Raw genomic sequence first — 21,558 nt, 5'->3', positions numbered from 1 at the left:
TGCCCACACCTGCTCGGCGCCTCTCCCCGTGGGCAACTCCAGAGTGGAAGAGAGTCCAGCCCTTCTCAAGAGGACTTGTACCAGGACCCAAACTGTGTGTGGAGTCAAGTCCGACTATGTCTAGTCGTAACTTTTCTGCCTCGCACACCAGCTCAGGCTCCTTTCCTGCCAGAGAGGTGACATTCCATGTCCCAAGAGCCAGCTTGTGTAGCCGGGGATCAGACCGCCAAGGTCCCTTCCTTGGGCTGCCGCCCAGTTCATTCTGCACCCGACCCCTTTGGCCTCTCTCACAGGTGGTGAGCCCATGAGAAGGGGGACAACCTTGCCTTTTTGGGCTGTGCCCGGCCGGGCCCCATGGGTTGAAGGCCCAGCCACCAAACGCTCACCTTCGAGTCTTAATTCCAGGCCTGGCTCCAGAGGGGGGCCCTGGTGACCCGCGTCCGGGCAAGGGAAAACAAGGTCCATTTTTATTTCTCATCATAAGAGGTGTATGAGCTGTGCTTTGTCTGGCCCCTCACCTAGGACCCATTTGCCATGGATGACCCTGCCAGGGGCATAAAGCCCCAGACAACTTGGCTCCTAGGATCATTAGGGCACGCAAACCCTTCCACAATGATAAGGTGATGACTCACAGAGGGGTGTTTTACACAACATCACAAGTTCGTTGGATTTGAGATTTATAGTTCACCATGGCTTGGTCAGTGGACCTGGAAAAACCATATGCAGAATCTTAACAGGAGTAAAGTTTATATTCTCATCAATACATGCACCCATTATATTAAGGACAAAACATTAACATTTATTTTGAAATGAAACAACATGGAAGTCACCCAAGCATCATTGCGTTCGGCTGGAGGTTGCACTGGAACTACATAGGTCCTGTGAATGACTGTAAATCAAAAATATACGATAGCTTGTTCATTTCTCCCAAAAAAAATTGTGTAATGTCAAAGCATCCTGCACACCAACATGCATGTTAGGATGATCGTTTGCTCTATTCAGAGTCTAATGGTGCAAAGTCTCTCATCATGTACATTTGGCAGTTGGTAAGCAGAAGGCCATAGTGTAAGGAGACGCCTGGATATCTGTGAAAATAGGGCGGTATGCAGCTTGCAGAGGGGCGGTACTCTGTTGCAGAAGCTCCAGTACGGACAATCTTGTGTCCCTGGAGACGTCACCACGGATGTCCAGCAACACAGACACATGCTCTTCACTGGACCGTCAAAAGAGACATTATTCTTTTAGTAGTTTTTCCGAGCATTCACATTCAATTTTCTCTTTTCTTTTTGATCTTCAACCATGGCTGATGAAAGCAGATTTTACTGACCTGATGTCGGGATATTTTGTTGCAAGTCCAGACACCTCAAGAGGGAGCATGCTGGGGTTTTGAAGTTTGATGAAGTCAGCCAAGACTGGAAGTAAGGTCAATGGTTCCACTTCAGATTGTAACCCATCACCTTCCTTTAAAGATAATTGAGGTCAGTCTTACAACTCAGTCCTGACATAATAAAAACATTCTCACATACACAGGAATTTCCATCACTTATACAACCATAATCAATATTTATATTGTTTGTGTGTGTGTTCCCGGTCACTCTCACTCACTCACTCACTCTCTCTCTCTCTCTCTCTCTCTCTCTCTCTCTCTCTCTCTCTCTCTCTCTCTCTCACACACACACACACACACACACACACACACACACACACACACACACACACACACACACACACACCACACACACACACACACACACACCATCCATCCATCCATCCATCCATCCATCCATCCATCCATCCATCCATCCATCCATCCAACAGCCCCGTTATCAATAGCCCCAAGCGGCTTGCTAATCGCGATGAGCCAGGTAAGACGCATAGCCGTTCAAAGTCATCTCCGTCTACTGGCCCTCGCACCTTGGTCATAGGTGACTCCATCACCCGAAATATCACGCTTAAAAATCCAGCCACGGTAATGTGTATTTCTGGGGGCAGAGCACCCGACATAGAAGCTAATCTTAGGGAGCTGACTCGCAATAGGACTAGTCAACAGCGTAGTTTCAACAACATAGCTACTCGGATATAGTGATACACGTCGGCGCCAATGATGTTAGGATGAGGAAATCTGAGATCACAAAGAGAAACATAGCGAGGACTTGTGATCTCGCCAGAAAGATGAGTCGGCATCGAGTATTTGTCTCTGGCCCCCTGCCTAGGAGAGGCTCTGATGAGAGGTTTAGTAGATTAGTCTCCTTTAATCGATAGATGGCTGGGTTCTGTAAAAAGCAGGGACTGTATTTTATAGATAACTGGTCCTCCTTCTGGGGCCGCCCTGACCTGCTGAGGATGGACGGCCTTCATCCTAAACGTGAAGTCACCTTCACTCTTTCTAGGAATATAGATTACTGTTTGAGCCACTCATGACAGGTCACCTTAGAGCAGGCCGGGGCACAGGTGACTAGACCACCTGTCAGGATGGGTTTGGAGTCAGTTAAGTTAAAGTTGACTAGCGCTAGGCTAGACTTCGAGCATGCACATAGCTCCTTGCGTAGACTAGAGCGTCACAGTTTGAATAGTGCTACAGTACACATGAACACACTTCCTACTGATTTGGCAGACAAATCCAATCGCTCCACCCCGACCGGTATAGCTGATGATATGGTGCCTGTTTCAGATAATATTACGTGTGTACAAAATATTTACTATCAAATTCCTACGGTCCTATCGTCCCACCGCGCTAATAAACAATTGAGAGGTAATGTCAGGCCTAGAGAACACAATCTTACTTTTATTTTGTTTAAAAATCCTTTGATAAATACAAATCCTGATCAACCAATTACACTTAAACTTGGTTTTATGAATATTAGATCGCTTCATACGAAAGCAGTTCTCGTTAATGACCTCATCACGGAACATAATCTAAATATATTTGGTCTTTGCGAGACCTGGTTAAAACCTAATGAACTGCTACCGCTTAATGAGGCCTCGCCTCCAAATTTTGTGAGCTCGCATGTGGCGCGTCCTCGAAAAAAGGGTGGGGGTGTTGCCCTCATCTCAAATTCCGATCTTAGATTTACGCCTCGTTCGATTAACGTATTTAAAACATTTGAAGTTCTCACTGTCCGATCCACCGCTTTACCGTCATTTTATCTTGCTGTTATTTACCGTCCACCTGGGGCTTACTCTGGCTTCCTGGATGAATTTTCAGAATTAGTGGCTGATCTAGTGACAAATGCGGATAATATAATAGTCATGGGCGATTTTAGGGCGGCTCGGTGGGGCAGTGGGTAGCACGTCTGCCTCACAGTTAGGAGGGTGCGGGTTCGATTCCACCTCCGGCCCTCCCTGTGTGGAGTTTGCATGTTCTCCCCGAGCCCGCGTGGGTTTTCTCCGGTTGCTCCGGTTTCCTCCCACATCCCAAAAACATGCTTGGTAGGCCGATTGAAGACTCAAAATTGTCCCTAGGTATGAGTGCGAGTGCGGATGGTTGTTCGTCTCTGTGTGCCCTGCGATTGGCTGGCAACCGGTTCAGGGTGTCCCCCGCCTACTGCCCGATGATGGCTGGGATAGGCTCCAGCACGCCCGCGACCCCCCCGTGGGGACAAAGCGGTTCAGAAAATGAATGAATGAATGGGCGATTTTAACATCCACATGAATTTACCGTCAGAGCCACTTACTTCGGCGTTTCAGACTCTAATTGATACGTTTGGTTTTACGCAAGCCGTACAGGTAGCAACACATAAGAATGGTAATACCTTAGATCTGGTATTATCCCGAGGACTGGCAACCTCTAAAATAACATTACTGCCATCCACTACTGTTTTGTCTGATCACTACTTAATAAAATCTGAAATTTTTGTTCTTAGTCAAAGACAAGAGAGCAATCAGAATTTGCCGTAATATTAACTCCATGACTGCAACTGCGCTATCTGAGCTACTGCCACCAGCAACTGCCATATTTCCCTCATATACCGGCTCTATTGATAATCTTAAAAATGAATTCAATGCTACATTGTTAAACGCCATCGACTCTGTGGCGCCGCTACGTCTGAAAACTCACCGTAGATTGCCTACTCCGTAGTTCACAGATGAAACACGTTCACTTAAGCAATTAAGTAGAAAGCATGAGGGCAAATGGCGTTTAACCAAACTTGAGATTTTCCATCAGGCATGGCGCGACAGCCTCCTGAAATATAAAGATGCGCTTATCTTAGCAAAAACTCGTTATTTTTCACAGGTCATTAATCTCAATAAGAACAATCCTAAATACCTATTTGATACAGTGGCAAATCAAACACTACGCCAGCCGACCCCCGATAGCTCCTTTCCCTCGGCTGACGAGTTCATGAAATTCTTTGCTCAAAAGATTGAATCCATTAGGGATAAGATCAAGATGACCATTCCGATCACTCAGTTGGGACCGCCGATTAACGACACTGACAATCATGCAATGACCCTCTCAAATTTTAAAAGCGTGTCCCTCGAAAGGCTTACACAATTCGTTAGTGCGGCTAAAAAACAACATGTTTACTCGACCCGCTTCCAGCCAAACTATTTAAAGAATTATTTAAAATCTTTGGACCGTCCGTTTTAAATATAATTAATCTGTCTGTCTCCTCTGGGATAGTGCCAACACCCTTTAAAACCGCTATCATTAAACCGCTACTTAAGCGACCAAATCTTGACCTGGACTGTCTCAGTAACTATAGGCCAGTTTCAAATCTCCCATTCATAGCAAAAGTTCTTGAAAAGGTAGTAGCGCAGCAGTTTATTGATTACATGGTCGCTAATAATCGATATGAATCTTTTCAGTCTGGTTTTAGAGCTAATCATTCCACTGAGACAGCACTTGCTAAAGTGACTAATGATCTCCTCATAGCTATGGATTCAAACACTTCATCGATATTGTTACTACTCGATCTTAGTGCGGCCTTCGACACTGTAGACTTTGATATTTTATTAGAGCGTCTTAAAGGTTGTGTTGGTATTTTGGGGTCAGCACTTGGCTGGTTTCATTCGTATCTATCAGACAGGACGCACCGAGTGGTCCATGGCAATGCGTCCTCTGAGCTCTATAAAGTTACGTGTGGTGTCCCACAGGGATCGGTACTAGGACCAATTCTATTTAATATTTATATGATTCCGCTTGGGGACATAATACTTAAATATAATATTAGTTTTCAATGTTACGCGGACGACACCCAATTATATATGCCGTTATCAATGACAGATCCGCGGGATTGTTGTAATCTTGAGGCATGCCTTGCGGAGATCAAGCAATAGATGTATCTCAACTTCCTTCGTCTGAACCCAGATAAAACTGAGATGTTGATAATTGGTCCGGCTCGTTATCAACATTTATTTAAGGGAACCACTATAACTATGGATAACCGTACTATCACTCAGAGTGATACTGTAACTAATCTCGGGGTAATATTTGACCAAAAGCTCTTCTTTGAAAAGCACATTAAGAATATAACCAGAATAGCATTTTTTCACCTTCGTAATATTGCCAAGATTTGCCCAATCCTCTCGACCGGTGATGCGGAAATTATTATACATGCAATTATCACGTCGCGCCTGGACTACTGTAATGCATTATTCTCTGGTCTTCCAAAGTCCATTATCAAAAGTCTACAGTTAGTACAAAATGCTGCTGCAAGGCTGCTCTCATGGACAAGAAAATTTGATCACATTACCCCAATATTAGCCAATTTACACTGGCTCCCGGTCCATTTAAGATGTGACTTCAAGGTTCTTCTATAAATCATTGCATGGCTTAGCGCCTTCATATCTCGTCGACTTAGTCGTTCCTTGTGTTCCATCTCGTAACCTTCGTTCGCAAAACGCTAGTCTTTTAGTGACACCGAGGGCCAAGAAAATGTCTGCAGGGGCTAGAGCATTTTCTATTCGGGCTCCAGAGCTCTGGAATCCCCTACCAATGGATATTAGAACTGCTACCTCAGTAGGAACATTTAAGACACGTTTAAAGACATATTTCTATGATATGGCCTTTAATTAACCTGTAGTAGCCAATTCGGCTGGAGTTTGTTTTTGCTCCCTCTCCCCGACCCCACTCCCCCCACCCCTCTCCGGCTGGGGAGGTGGTTAGGTGACACCCAAGCTGACGGCGGCTATCTAGATTCTCGTGGACCAATTCAGCATGAGGAAACTGCAGCGGATTACCCTCCTAGAGGACACTGCCAGGACAATCAAAGGCACCTCCGACAGCTCTTCGCTTTGGCCTGGACATCCACTTTTTGATTTCCATATGTATTTTATGTGCCCTCTTTGCATCCATTGCAGCCTGGTGATCCTGAAAGGGGGATCCTTCCATCTGTGATCCCTTCTCAAGGTTTCTGATTTTCCCCTGGTAGGGTTTTTGGGAGTTTTCCTTGCCCTTTTGGGAGCCCAAGATCAGGGGATGCTTTGAGAATGATTGTCAATTGATTGTCTATGTGAAGCCCTTTGAGACTGCTTGTGATTTAGGGCTATACAAATAAACTTGACTTGACTTGACAAACAGCATTAAAAAAACACATTTCAACAAAAAACTACTATCAGTAATTTCCATTAAATAGGACACTGTTATTATGAATAACAGTTTCCATCACTTCAGCCCCTGCAGGTCAGATTTATGAAAGATGTTAATGAGGCGAAATCACATCAAACGGCAAAACATTCCGACCAAATACATCATCTTGAAGAATCAGTGAAAGAATACATCTAAATGAAGTCAAAGTCAAAGTCTGCTTTATTGTCAATTTCTTCACATGCCAAGACACACAAAGAGATCGATTTTACGTTTCCCACCATCCCACGGTGACTAGACACATTACACAATACATACAAGCAAATAGCACAAAGAGTAAAAACTAATAGATAAGAGTGATGAATAAGTAATAAGCAAATAACCCAAATAAATAAATAATAAATAAATAAATAAATAAATAAATAGATAATTAAGAAGAGCAAAATGGAGCAAGCGTGCATACAGCAGACAGCCAGAATATAGCGCAAAAGTACAGGACGTTATGCAGCCGAGGGTGGAGGGGGGAGAGAGTTCAGGATCCTGACAGCCTGGAGAATGAAGCTGTTGGTGAGTCTGGTGGTGCGAGAGCGCAGGCTTCTGTACCTCTTCCCAGAGGGCAGCAGATCAAACAAAGTGTGAGTGGGGTGACTCACATCACACACAATCGTGGTCGCCTTGCGGGTGAGATGGGAGGTGTAAATGTCCTTCAGGGAGGGGAGTGAAGCACCAATAATCCTACTGGCTGTGTTCACTATGCGCTGCAGGGCTTTCATGTTGTATTCAGTGTTGGGAAAAATGTTATTATCATTAGATTCCATGGGTTTAATGCAAGATGTTCGCTGTATGGCAGTTTGACCTTGTGTCCAGGGAGTTTTCAACATTTATGGAATGTTAAGCAAGAACTGCTGGGTTTGCTCGTTCCTGTTACAGGATGTATATGTTTGGAGCCATGAGTTGTGACGTATATGTCTGGAGCCATGAGTCGTTAAGCAAGAACATCCTGGGTTTGAATAATGACACCGTTGAGAGGTCTATACTCCTCGCCTTAAGTAATAACATCTGGGTTTTCTGCGATCATGTGTTCAACTGACTGCTGTGAACAAATGAGACGCTATACATTTGTGTAAACCCAACCAATTGTATTTACTCAATAAAAAGCAGCCACCCTGAAGAACGGCACAGTTTTTGAGCAACACTTGCTGTTGTTTGATCACCGTCCTTTCGCAAAAGCTGTAGCCATTGAGGACAACTCTCTGCCTCTGTGAAATTCTTTGTGAATGTTGAAGACCCAACATTTTTGGGGGCTCGTCCGGGATCCCAAGAAATCTGCTCGCCGATCCGAGGAGTGTTGGAGGCGCCGAATCCGTGCACGGCAGGAGTCAACAGGACACCTGAAGGAAAGACCTGTGGAGCGACGTGTATCCAACAGGCCGGCGAAGTACAGTTCAGCACCTCTCGGCGACAGCGATTGACGGGATCATCAGAGAAGTCTTTCACAGACCGGGTGAGTCTCCTCTTTGGCTGTGTTTGGGGTTTAGTCCCCGGAAAAAGAGTACCCGGGCAACGGCTTGGGGAGTTCTGGTAATGAATTCCAAGTAAAGCAATTCGGTCTACAGATGTGACTTGTAGACGGAAATACACCTAGTTGTGTTAGAAAATTCTGGGGTGTGACTCCAGAGAACAGGGTCCACGGAAAGGACGGCGGAGTTCTTGAATGAATTCCAAGTAAAGGAATTCAGTCTACAAATGTGACTTGTAGACGTAAAGACACCTCGTTGTGTTAGAAAATTCCGCAGCGTGAATGTGTGTGTGAATGGTAAGACATATCTTTCGGGATTGTGTTGCATGTAACATAGTGAGAAGAGATAATGAATTTCTGTGGGAGCACAGGCAAGACATCAGGAAACTGGTTGAAGCAGGAATTGCCACAGGAAGTCATTTGTCCCACTAAAGCAAACCTTACAGTTTTAGAAATCCCTAAGATTTGACAGCTTGAACTAAATTGATTAAAATGACAATGTGTCAGGAGATGAGAAGTATATGTTAAATAAGTTACCAAACTTGAGGCGAGTGTCATTAAAAGTGATGAGGTCGCAAGTATGTTTGTCAGACAAAGGCACACTGTTAAGGCATGGGTCAAGCAGAGGAGCCTGAGGGAAAAGCTTCTTCCTATGCAAAACATGCATCTAAATTTAAAAGACCTAAAATCTCCCCCATATAATCGCAAAATATGTCATGGTCAGTTAAAAATACCTATACAAACAAGAAGTATAACCAAGGCTGTTAAATTTCCCCAAAGTATAAACGATGCTGATGTATGCGAATGATACAGGTGTCAAACCTTATTGGAAGATAAAAGCCACTAATATGACAAAATAGTTAAACCAAAATGTCAAATAGAGGATGACGTTTGCGCAGCGTTGTTTGTGTACTGTATCTTTATTCTGGGCCCTTGTCTTGTCCTTGTGTTCTCTGTGTGTCTATGTGGGTCTATGTGTTAAAATGATGAATTTGGCTAAAATAGTGTGCAAAGAAATTTACTAGACTGTGGTCTATTCGATTTGCACCGCGACCCAAAAAAAAAAAAAAAAAAGATTTTGAAACTAGAGAATGCAATTTTGGGAGAAATTGCGTGTGAAGGTGAAAAAGATGAATAAATACTTAGGAAATGCAACAGAATGAAACAGAATTGAATCAGCTAAAAAAAAAAATGTAGAAATTAGAGGTGAAAAACAAATTCTGTGAAATTTTGCAGACATTTTAATCAATCAATGAATCCTTTATTGGCCAAGTTTGAGCATGCCATACAAGGAATTAATAATAAGAAATAATAAGAAATTGATTGGTAAAATGAGGCAAGATTTATGAGCAGTAAATAACGCAGTGCAGACCAAATATTCCTGATCTACACACATGACTAAATTCATTGTAGCCAAATAGAGCTGATTTTATAGTGGTTGACTGATTATCATGGAATGTATGGCTGGTTTCACACTTTCATCTGAAAGTCAAGTTGGTCTACATTGATGATAATTGTTTCAGAAACAAAGGGAGATTCCTTTCTCCTCATGCATCTAGGCCAGACAGGAAATAAGGTTAGGAAACAGAAGTTGGGACACGGAAGTATGGCTGCGGAACAAGAGGTTTGTACTGCTTCGTGCACCAACTGCACCCTTCTTTTAGAGAGGTTGTCCCTGCTAGAGGGACGTGTCCGCCAGTTAGAGCAGAATAGTGCGATAACAGTAGATGTGGCGGACACAGTCGCGGACTGTAGTCAGCCCGCTAGCCCCGTTAGCATTAGCCCCAAGCGGCTTGCTAATCGCGATGAGCCAGGTAAGACGCATAGCCGTCCAAAGTCATCTCGGTCTACTGGCCCTCGCACCTTGGTCATAGGTGACTCCATTACCCGAAATATCACGCTTAAAAATCCAGCCACGGTAATGTGTATTCCTGGGGGCAGAGCACCCGACATAGAAGCTAATCTTAGGGAGCTGACTCGCAATAGGACTAGTCAACAGCGTAGTTCCAACAACACTAGCTACTCTGATATAGTGATACACGTTGGCGCCAATGATGTTAGGATGAGGCAATCTGAGATCACAAAGAGAAACATAGCGAGGACTTGTGATCTCGCCAGAAAGATGAGTCGCTGCTACCGCTTAATGAGGCCTCGCCTCCAAATTTTGTGAGCTCGCATGTGGCGCATCCTCGAAAAAAGGGTGGGGGTGTTGCCCTCATCTCAAATTCCGATCTTAGATTTACGCCTCGTTCGATTAACATATTTAAAACATTTGAAGTTCTCACTGTCCGATCCACCGTCATTTTATCTTGCTGTTATTTACCGTCCACCTGGGGCTTACGCTAGCTTCCTGGATGAATTTTCAGAATTCGTGGCTGATCTAGTGACAAACGCGGATAATATAATAATCATGGGCGATTTTAACGTCCACATGAATTTACCGTCAGAGCCACTTACTTCGGCGTTTCAGACTCTAATTGATACGTTTGGTTTTACGCAAGCCGTACAGGTAGCAACGCATAAGAATGGTAATACCTTAGATTTGGTATTATCCCGAGGACTGGCAACCTCTAATATAACAGTACTGCCTTACACTACTGTTTTGTCTGATCACTACTTAATAAAATTTGAAATTTTAGTTCTTAGTCAAAGACAAGAGAGCAATCAGAATTATAGCAGCCGTAATATTAACTCCATGACTGCGACTGCGCTATCTGGGCTACTGCCACCAGCAACTGCCGTATTGCCCTCATATACCGGCTCTATTGATAATCTTACAAATGAATTCAATGCTACATTCTTAAATGCCATTGATTCTGTGGCGCCGCTACGTCTAAAAACTCGCCGTAGACAGCCTACTCCGTGGTTCACAGATGAAACACGTTCGCTTAAACAATTAAGTAGAAAGCATGAGCGCAAATGGCGTTTAACCAAACTTGAGGTTTTCCATCAGGCATGGCGCGACAGCCTCCTGAAATATAAAGATGCGCTTATTTTAGCAAAAACTCGTTATTTTTCGCAGGTCATTAATCTCAATAAGAACAATCCTAAATACCTATTTGATACGGTGGCAAAGCTAACACTACGCCAGCCAACCCCCGATGGCTCCTTTCACTCGGCTGACGAGTTCATGAAATTTTTTGCTCGAAAGATTGAATCCATTAGGGATGAGATCAAGATGACCATTCCGATCACTCAGTCGGGACCGCCGATTACCGGCGCCGACGATCATGCAATAACCCTTTCAAATTTTAAAAGCGTGTCCCTCGAAAGGCTTTCACAATTAGTTAGTGCGGCTAAACAAACAACATGTTTACTTGACCCGCTTCCAACCAAACTATTTAAAGAATTATTTCAAATCTTAGGACCGTCTGTTTCAAATATAATTAATCTGTCTATCTCCTCTGGGATAGTGCCAACAGCCTTTAAAACCGCTATTATTAAACCGCTACTTAAGCGACCAAATCTTGACCCGGACTGTCTCAGTAACTATAGGCCAGTTTCAAATCTCCCATTCATAGCAAAACTGCTTGAAAAAGTAGTAGCGCAGCAGCTTATTGATTACATGGTCGCTAATAATCGATATGAATCTTTTCAGTCTGGGTTTAGAGCTAATCATTCCACTGAGACAGCACTTGCTAAAGTGACTAATGATCTCCTCTTAGCTATGGATTCAAATACTTCATCGGTATTGTTACTACTCGATCTTAGTGCTGCCTTCGACACTGTTGACTTCAATATTTTACTAGAGCGTCTTAAAGGTAGTGTTGGTATTTCGGGGTCAGCACTAGGCTGGTTTCATTCGTATCTATCGGACAGGACGCACCGTGTGGTCCATGGCAATGCGTCCTCTGAGCTCTATAAAGTTACGTGTGGTGTCCCACAGGGATCGGTACTAGGACCAATTCTATTTAATATTTATATGACTCCGCTTGGGAACATAATACGTAAATATAATATTAGCTTTCAATGTTACGCGGATGACACCCAACTATATATGCCATTATCAATGACAGATCCGTGGGACTGTTGTAATCTTGAGGCATGCCTTGCGGAGATCAAGCAATGGATGTCTCTCAACTTCCTTCGTCTGAACCCAGATAAAACTGAAATGTTGATAATTGGTCCAGCTCGTTATCAACATCTATTTAAGGAAACCGCTATAACTCTAGATAACCGTACTATCACTCAGAGTGATACTGTAACAAATCTCGGGGTAATATTTGACCAAACGCTCTCCTTTCAAAAGCACATTAAGAATATAACCAGAATAGCATTTTTTCACCTTCGTAATATTGCTAAGATTCGCCCAATCCTCTCGACCGGTGATGCCGAAATTATTATACATGCATTTATCACGTCGCGCCTGGACTACTGTAATGCATTATTCTCTGGTCTTCCCAAGTCCAGCATCAAAAGTCTACAGTTAGTACAAAATGCTGCTGCAAGGCTGCTCTCACGGACAAGAAAATTTGATCACATTACCCCAATATTAGCCAATTTACACTGGCTCCCGGTCCATTTAAGATGTGACTTCAAGGTTCTTCTATTAACCTATAAATCATTGCATGGCTTAGCGCCTTCATATCTCGTCGACTTAGTTTTTCCTTATGTTCCGTCTCGTAACCTTCGTTCGCAAAACGCTAGTCTTTTAGTGACACCGAGGGCCAAGAAAATGTCTGCAGGGGCTAGAGCATTTTCTATTCGGGCTCCAGAGCTCTGGAATGCCCTGCCAATGGATATTAGAACTGCTACCTCAGTAGAAATATTTAAGACACGTTTAAAGACGTATTTCTATGATGTGGCCTTTAATTAACCTGTAGTAGCCGATTCGGCTGGAGTTTGTTTTTGCTCCCTCTCCCCGACCCCACTCCCCCCACCCCTCCCCGGCTGGGGAGGTGGTTAGGTGACACCCAAGCTGACAACGGCTATCTAGATTCTCGTGGACCAATTCAGCATGAGGGAACTGCAGCGGAATACCCTCCTAGAGGACACTGCCAGGACAATCCTCCTCCGACAACTCTTCGCTTTGGCCTGGACATCCACTTTTTGATTTCTATATTATGTATTTTATGTGCCCTCTTTGCATCCATTGCAGCCTGGTGATCCTGAAAGGGGGATCCTTCCATCTGTGGTCCCTTCTCAAGGTTTCTCATTTTTCCCCTGGTAGGGGTTTTTGAGTTTTTCCTTGCCCTTTTGGGAGCCCAAGATCAGGGGATGCTTTGAGAATGATTGTCAATTGATTGTCTATGTGAAGCCCTTTGAGACTGCTTGTGATTTAGGGCTATACAAATAAACTTGACTTGACTTGACAAACAGCATTAAAAAAACACATTTCAACAAAAAACTACTATCAGTAATTTCCATTAAATAGGACACTGTTATTATGAATAACAGTTTCCATCACTTCAGCCCCTGCAGGTCAGATTTATGAAAGATGTTAATGAGGCGAAATCACATCAAACGGCAAAACATTCCGACCAAATACATCATCTTGAAGAATCAGTGAAAGAATACATCTAAATGAAGTCAAAGTCAAAGTCTGCTTTATTGTCAATTTCTTCACATGCCAAGACACACAAAGAGATCGATTTTACGTTTCCCACCATCCCACGGTGACTAGACACATTACACAATACATACAAGCAAATAGCACAAAGAGTAAAAACTAATAGATAAGAGTGATGAATAAGTAATAAGCAAATAACCCAAATAAATAAATAATAAATAAATAAATAAATAAATAAATAGATAATTAAGAAGAGCAAAATGGAGCAAGCGTGCATACAGCAGACAGCCAGAATATAGCGCAAAAGTACAGGACGTTATGCAGCCGAGGGTGGAGGGGGGAGAGAGTTCAGGATCCTGACAGCCTGGAGAATGAAGCTGTTGGTGAGTCTGGTGGTGCGAGAGCGCAGGCTTCTGTACCTCTTCCCAGAGGGCAGCAGATCAAACAAAGTGTGAGTGGGGTGACTCACATCACACACAATCGTGGTCGCCTTGCGGGTGAGATGGGAGGTGTAAATGTCCTTCAGGGAGGGGAGTGAAGCACCAATAATCCTACTGGCTGTGTTCACTATGCGCTGCAGGGCTTTCATGTTGTATTCAGTGTTGGGAAAAATGTTATTATCATTAGATTCCATGGGTTTAATGCAAGATGTTCGCTGTATGGCAGTTTGACCTTGTGTCCAGGGAGTTTTCAACATTTATGGAATGTTAAGCAAGAACTGCTGGGTTTGCTCGTTCCTGTTACAGGATGTATATGTTTGGAGCCATGAGTTGTGACGTATATGTCTGGAGCCATGAGTCGTTAAGCAAGAACATCCTGGGTTTGAATAATGACACCGTTGAGAGGTCTATACTCCTCGCCTTAAGTAATAACATCTGGGTTTTCTGCGATCATGTGTTCAACTGACTGCTGTGAACAAATGAGACGCTATACATTTGTGTAAACCCAACCAATTGTATTTACTCAATAAAAAGCAGCCACCCTGAAGAACGGCACAGTTTTTGAGCAACACTTGCTGTTGTTTGATCACCGTCCTTTCGCAAAAGCTGTAGCCATTGAGGACAACTCTCTGCCTCTGTGAAATTCTTTGTGAATGTTGAAGACCCAACATTTTTGGGGGCTCGTCCGGGATCCCAAGAAATCTGCTCGCCGATCCGAGGAGTGTTGGAGGCGCCGAATCCGTGCACGGCAGGAGTCAACAGGACACCTGAAGGAAAGACCTGTGGAGCGACGTGTATCCAACAGGCCGGCGAAGTACAGTTCAGCACCTCTCGGCGACAGCGATTGACGGGATCATCAGAGAAGTCTTTCACAGACCGGGTGAGTCTCCTCTTTGGCTGTGTTTGGGGTTTAGTCCCCGGAAAAAGAGTACCCGGGCAACGGCTTGGGGAGTTCTGGTAATGAATTCCAAGTAAAGCAATTCGGTCTACAGATGTGACTTGTAGACGGAAATACACCTAGTTGTGTTAGAAAATTCTGGGGTGTGACTCCAGAGAACAGGGTCCACGGAAAGGACGGCGGAGTTCTTGAATGAATTCCAAGTAAAGGAATTCAGTCTACAAATGTGACTTGTAGACGTAAAGACACCTCGTTGTGTTAGAAAATTCCGCAGCGTGAATGTGTGTGTGAATGGTAAGACATATCTTTCGGGATTGTGTTGCATGTAACATAGTGAGAAGAGATAATGAATTTCTGTGGGAGCACAGGCAAGACATCAGGAAACTGGTTGAAGCAGGAATTGCCACAGGAAGTCATTTGTCCCACTAAAGCAAACCTTACAGTTTTAGAAATCCCTAAGATTTGACAGCTTGAACTAAATTGATTAAAATGACAATGTGTCAGGAGATGAGAAGTATATGTTAAATAAGTTACCAAACTTGAGGCGAGTGTCATTAAAAGTGATGAGGTCGCAAGTATGTTTGTCAGACAAAGGCACACTGTTAAGGCATGGGTCAAGCAGAGGAGCCTGAGGGAAAAGCTTCTTCCTATGCAAAACATGCATCTAAATTTAAAAGACCTAAAATCTCCCCCATATAATCGCAAAATATGTCATGGTCAGTTAAAAATACCTATACAAACAAGAAGTATAACCAAGGCTGTTAAATTTCCCCAAAGTATAAACGATGCTGATGTATGCGAATGATACAGGTGTCAAACCTTATTGGAAGATAAAAGCCACTAATATGACAAAATAGTTAAACCAAAATGTCAAATAGAGGATGACGTTTGCGCAGCGTTGTTTGTGTACTGTATCTTTATTCTGGGCCCTTGTCTTGTCCTTGTGTTCTCTGTGTGTCTATGTGGGTCTATGTGTTAAAATGATGAATTTGGCTAAAATAGTGTGCAAAGAAATTTACTAGACTGTGGTCTATTCGATTTGCACCGCGACCCAAAAAAAAAAAAAAAAAAGATTTTGAAACTAGAGAATGCAATTTTGGGAGAAATTGCGTGTGAAGGTGAAAAAGATGAATAAATACTTAGGAAATGCAACAGAATGAAACAGAATTGAATCAGCTAAAAAAAAAAATGTAGAAATTAGAGGTGAAAAACAAATTCTGTGAAATTTTGCAGACATTTTAATCAATCAATGAATCCTTTATTGGCCAAGTTTGAGCATGCCATACAAGGAATTAATAATAAGAAATAATAAGAAATTGATTGGTAAAATGAGGCAAGATTTATGAGCAGTAAATAACGCAGTGCAGACCAAATATTCCTGATCTACACACATGACTAAATTCATTGTAGCCAAATAGAGCTGATTTTATAGTGGTTGACTGATTATCATGGAATGTATGGCTGGTTTCACACTTTCATCTGAAAGTCAAGTTGGTCTACATTGATGATAATTGTTTCAGAAACAAAGGGAGATTCCTTTCTCCTCATGCATCTAGGCCAGACAGGAAATAAGGTTAGGAAACAGAAGTTGGGACACGGAAGTATGGCTGCGGAACAAGAGGTTTGTACTGCTTCGTGCACCAACTGCACCCTTCTTTTAGAGAGGTTGTCCCTGCTAGAGGGACGTGTCCGCCAGTTAGAGCAGAATAGTGCGATAACAGTAGATGTGGCGGACACAGTCGCGGACTGTAGTCAGCCCGCTAGCCCCGTTAGCATTAGCCCCAAGCGGCTTGCTAATCGCGATGAGCCAGGTAAGACGCATAGCCGTCCAAAGTCATCTCGGTCTACTGGCCCTCGCACCTTGGTCATAGGTGACTCCATTACCCGAAATATCACGCTTAAAAATCCAGCCACGGTAATGTGTATTCCTGGGGGCAGAGCACCCGACATAGAAGCTAATCTTAGGGAGCTGACTCGCAATAGGACTAGTCAACAGCGTAGTTCCAACAACACTAGCTACTCTGATATAGTGATACACGTTGGCGCCAATGATGTTAGGATGAGGCAATCTGAGATCACAAAGAGAAACATAGCGAGGACTTGTGATCTCGCCAGAAAGATGAGTCGCTGCTACCGCTTAATGAGGCCTCGCCTCCAAATTTTGTGAGCTCGCATGTGGCGCATCCTCGAAAAAAGGGTGGGGGTGTTGCCCTCATCTCAAATTCCGATCTTAGATTTACGCCTCGTTCGATTAACATATTTAAAACATTTGAAGTTCTCACTGTCCGATCCACCGTCATTTTATCTTGCTGTTATTTACCGTCCACCTGGGGCTTACGCTAGCTTCCTGGATGAATTTTCAGAATTCGTGGCTGATCTAGTGACAAACGCGGATAATATAATAATCATGGGCGATTTTAACGTCCACATGAATTTACCGTCAGAGCCACTTACTTCGGCGTTTCAGACTCTAATTGATACGTTTGGTTTTACGCAAGCCGTACAGGTAGCAACGCATAAGAATGGTAATACCTTAGATTTGGTATTATCCCGAGGACTGGCAACCTCTAATATAACAGTACTGCCTTACACTACTGTTTTGTCTGATCACTACTTAATAAAATTTGAAATTTTAGTTCTTAGTCAAAGACAAGAGAGCAATCAGAATTATAGCAGCCGTAATATTAACTCCATGACTGCGACTGCGCTATCTGGGCTACTGCCACCAGCAACTGCCGTATTGCCCTCATATACCGGCTCTATTGATAATCTTACAAATGAATTCAATGCTACATTCTTAAATGCCATTGATTCTGTGGCGCCGCTACGTCTAAAAACTCGCCGTAGACAGCCTACTCCGTGGTTCACAGATGAAACACGTTCGCTTAAACAATTAAGTAGAAAGCATGAGCGCAAATGGCGTTTAACCAAACTTGAGGTTTTCCATCAGGCATGGCGCGACAGCCTCCTGAAATATAAAGATGCGCTTATTTTAGCAAAAACTCGTTATTTTTCGCAGGTCATTAATCTCAATAAGAACAATCCTAAATACCTATTTGATACGGTGGCAAAGCTAACACTACGCCAGCCAACCCCCGATGGCTCCTTTCACTCGGCTGACGAGTTCATGAAATTTTTTGCTCGAAAGATTGAATCCATTAGGGATGAGATCAAGATGACCATTCCGATCACTCAGTCGGGACCGCCGATTACCGGCGCCGACGATCATGCAATAACCCTTTCAAATTTTAAAAGCGTGTCCCTCGAAAGGCTTTCACAATTAGTTAGTGCGGCTAAACAAACAACATGTTTACTTGACCCGCTTCCAACCAAACTATTTAAAGAATTATTTCAAATCTTAGGACCGTCTGTTTCAAATATAATTAATCTGTCTATCTCCTCTGGGATAGTGCCAACAGCCTTTAAAACCGCTATTATTAAACCGCTACTTAAGCGACCAAATCTTGACCCGGACTGTCTCAGTAACTATAGGCCAGTTTCAAATCTCCCATTCATAGCAAAACTGCTTGAAAAAGTAGTAGCGCAGCAGCTTATTGATTACATGGTCGCTAATAATCGATATGAATCTTTTCAGTCTGGGTTTAGAGCTAATCATTCCACTGAGACAGCACTTGCTAAAGTGACTAATGATCTCCTCTTAGCTATGGATTCAAATACTTCATCGGTATTGTTACTACTCGATCTTAGTGCTGCCTTCGACACTGTTGACTTCAATATTTTACTAGAGCGTCTTAAAGGTAGTGTTGGTATTTCGGGGTCAGCACTAGGCTGGTTTCATTCGTATCTATCGGACAGGACGCACCGTGTGGTCCATGGCAATGCGTCCTCTGAGCTCTATAAAGTTACGTGTGGTGTCCCACAGGGATCGGTACTAGGACCAATTCTATTTAATATTTATATGACTCCGCTTGGGAACATAATACGTAAATATAATATTAGCTTTCAATGTTACGCGGATGACACCCAACTATATATGCCATTATCAATGACAGATCCGTGGGACTGTTGTAATCTTGAGGCATGCCTTGCGGAGATCAAGCAATGGATGTCTCTCAACTTCCTTCGTCTGAACCCAGATAAAACTGAAATGTTGATAATTGGTCCAGCTCGTTATCAACATCTATTTAAGGAAACCGCTATAACTCTAGATAACCGTACTATCACTCAGAGTGATACTGTAACAAATCTCGGGGTAATATTTGACCAAACGCTCTCCTTTCAAAAGCACATTAAGAATATAACCAGAATAGCATTTTTTCACCTTCGTAATATTGCTAAGATTCGCCCAATCCTCTCGACCGGTGATGCCGAAATTATTATACATGCATTTATCACGTCGCGCCTGGACTACTGTAATGCATTATTCTCTGGTCTTCCCAAGTCCAGCATCAAAAGTCTACAGTTAGTACAAAATGCTGCTGCAAGGCTGCTCTCACGGACAAGAAAATTTGATCACATTACCCCAATATTAGCCAATTTACACTGGCTCCCGGTCCATTTAAGATGTGACTTCAAGGTTCTTCTATTAACCTATAAATCATTGCATGGCTTAGCGCCTTCATATCTCGTCGACTTAGTTTTTCCTTATGTTCCGTCTCGTAACCTTCGTTCGCAAAACGCTAGTCTTTTAGTGACACCGAGGGCCAAGAAAATGTCTGCAGGGGCTAGAGCATTTTCTATTCGGGCTCCAGAGCTCTGGAATGCCCTGCCAATGGATATTAGAACTGCTACCTCAGTAGAAATATTTAAGACACGTTTAAAGACGTATTTCTATGATGTGGCCTTTAATTAACCTGTAGTAGCCGATTCGGCTGGAGTTTGTTTTTGCTCCCTCTCCCCGACCCCACTCCCCCCACCCCTCCCCGGCTGGGGAGGTGGTTAGGTGACACCCAAGCTGACAACGGCTATCTAGATTCTCGTGGACCAATTCAGCATGAGGGAACTGCAGCGGAATACCCTCCTAGAGGACACTGCCAGGACAATCCTCCTCCGACAACTCTTCGCTTTGGCCTGGACATCCACTTTTTGATTTCTATATTATGTATTTTATGTGCCCTCTTTGCATCCATTGCAGCCTGGTGATCCTGAAAGGGGGATCCTTCCATCTGTGGTCCCTTCTCAAGGTTTCTCATTTTTCCCCTGGTAGGGGTTTTTGAGTTTTTCCTTGCCCTTTTGGGAGCCCAAGATCAGGGGATGCTTTGAGAATAATTGTCAATTGATTGTCTATGTGAAGCCCTTTGAGACTGCTTGTGATTTAGGGCTATACAAATAAACTTGACTTGAAACTTGACAAGTTACAATGGGTAAAGCCAGAAGTAAACTATGTTGGCCACACACTCTCAGCGAAAGGGAGAGAAGTGCAATAGGGCAGGAAACAGGCTCTATTAGACACACCATGACCTGTCATAAAGAACAACTTATGTCTTTCTTATGACTCTGTGATTGCTGCAGAGCTATGCTGAAATGGCTCAGCCACTGACAGTCGTTAGCACTCATAGATACAATCACGGGGACACCAAAAGAAGAAGCAATTACAAAGTTGGAAAATAGCATTGGTTCAAACAACAAAGGGTGCGATAATGGATAAGGTGTTATTGACCCGGTCAATCACAAAAACTGTTTTGCCAAAATGACTTTTTAAGGCAACGCCAATCGTGTCACTAATGTGACAACAGGGGGGAGGGATGAGCTATGAGTTACCTTTGGTTTAGAATCTTAGTGAAAAAAAGTTTTTTAACCATATTCCTGTTTGGGTGAAGCATGATCCACACAGGAACCTAAAAGAAACTCTTTATGAGAATCACCCCCACTTCAGAAGAGTTAACACCTTTTGAAAACCAACTGGAAAATGTGTCAAATGCAAATTTACTGCCGCCTGATTTTTATTCCCCACAGGTCAACAACCGCTCCAAGCCAGGAGACTGGGACGACATAAAGGTCGTCAAAAAGGACAAACTAGGCCAACCATGGTGGGAGGGACCATTCCAAGCCCTACTCGCCACACCCACTGCTGTTAAGATCACAGAAAGACCCAGCTGGATACATCTCAGCCACTGTAAGCTGCAGAGAGTGATTGGCTCCTAGGCCCTGGTCAGGGTGAAGTCTGGCTACAAAGGGGGTGTCAATTATAGTTTGGCATCAGTCTCAAACCAGTGAAGCACTCAGAACTTAGCTCCCTAGGGGTTCAGGTGTCTTTGTGGAACTGAACATAAAATGGCACTCAGATGAGTGCTTGTCTGTGCTGTGGCTGTAGCATGCTTGCAAATGACATGGAGTGTCCAGGATCCCAAAGGGGAAAGTGAAACTCCCGCTCGAATCAAGAGAATGACGACCGAACTGTTGAAAACGTGTATAAAACTAAACCCAGATATACCACATGCAGACAACATGTGGTACCAGTATGTGTCAATGTCGACCAAGGACAAAGATGGTCACATGACGAGAACTTTGAGGACTGGTCATGGGACCCCAGAAACCCATACAAAACCAACACTCGGTACCGGTGTGTAAAGTTCACTGTGAGATCCTACACAGGAAGTGTGCTGTGTGTGTTCCAGACTCCCCCTTTCTCCACACAAGTTCACCTGGAGGCCAAAGTGATGTACATTAGTGAAGCAAAATGTATGGCCTCTATGGGAGGAG

The 21,558-nt window shown here is 43.5% G+C and overlaps 1 protein-coding gene across 7 annotated transcripts in view; it reads right to left on the bottom strand.

The window, feature by feature from the left end:
* Positions 1 to 466: 466 nt before the first annotated feature.
* The window catches only part of exoc3l1 (exocyst complex component 3-like 1), a 137,741-nt gene continuing 116,649 nt past the window's right edge, over positions 467 to 21,558 (bottom strand). For 4 of the 7 annotated variants that reach the window (XM_085913787.1, XM_085913786.1, XM_085913789.1 and 1 more), the window contains 2 exons: positions 1,328 to 1,461; positions 467 to 1,213 (listed from right to left, as the gene is read on the bottom strand). In XM_085913787.1, coding sequence (XP_085769913.1) covers positions 1,027 to 1,213; positions 1,328 to 1,461 — 321 coding nt within the window. In that variant the 3' untranslated portion in view covers positions 467 to 1,026. Of the gene's footprint in view, positions 1,214 to 1,327; positions 1,462 to 21,558 lie in introns of those variants that run through there. The other 3 variants (XM_085913791.1, XM_085913792.1, XM_085913790.1) reach the window with 2 other exon arrangements.

The sequence above is a fragment of the Syngnathus leptorhynchus genome, chromosome 6, assembly GCF_054491065.1.
Source record: "Syngnathus leptorhynchus isolate UIUO chromosome 6, UIUO_Slep, whole genome shotgun sequence".
Classification (NCBI taxonomy): domain Eukaryota; kingdom Metazoa; phylum Chordata; class Actinopteri; order Syngnathiformes; family Syngnathidae; genus Syngnathus; species Syngnathus leptorhynchus.
The sequence above is the reverse complement of the archived record's forward strand: the minus strand, read 5'-3'. Positions and strand labels throughout refer to the sequence as shown.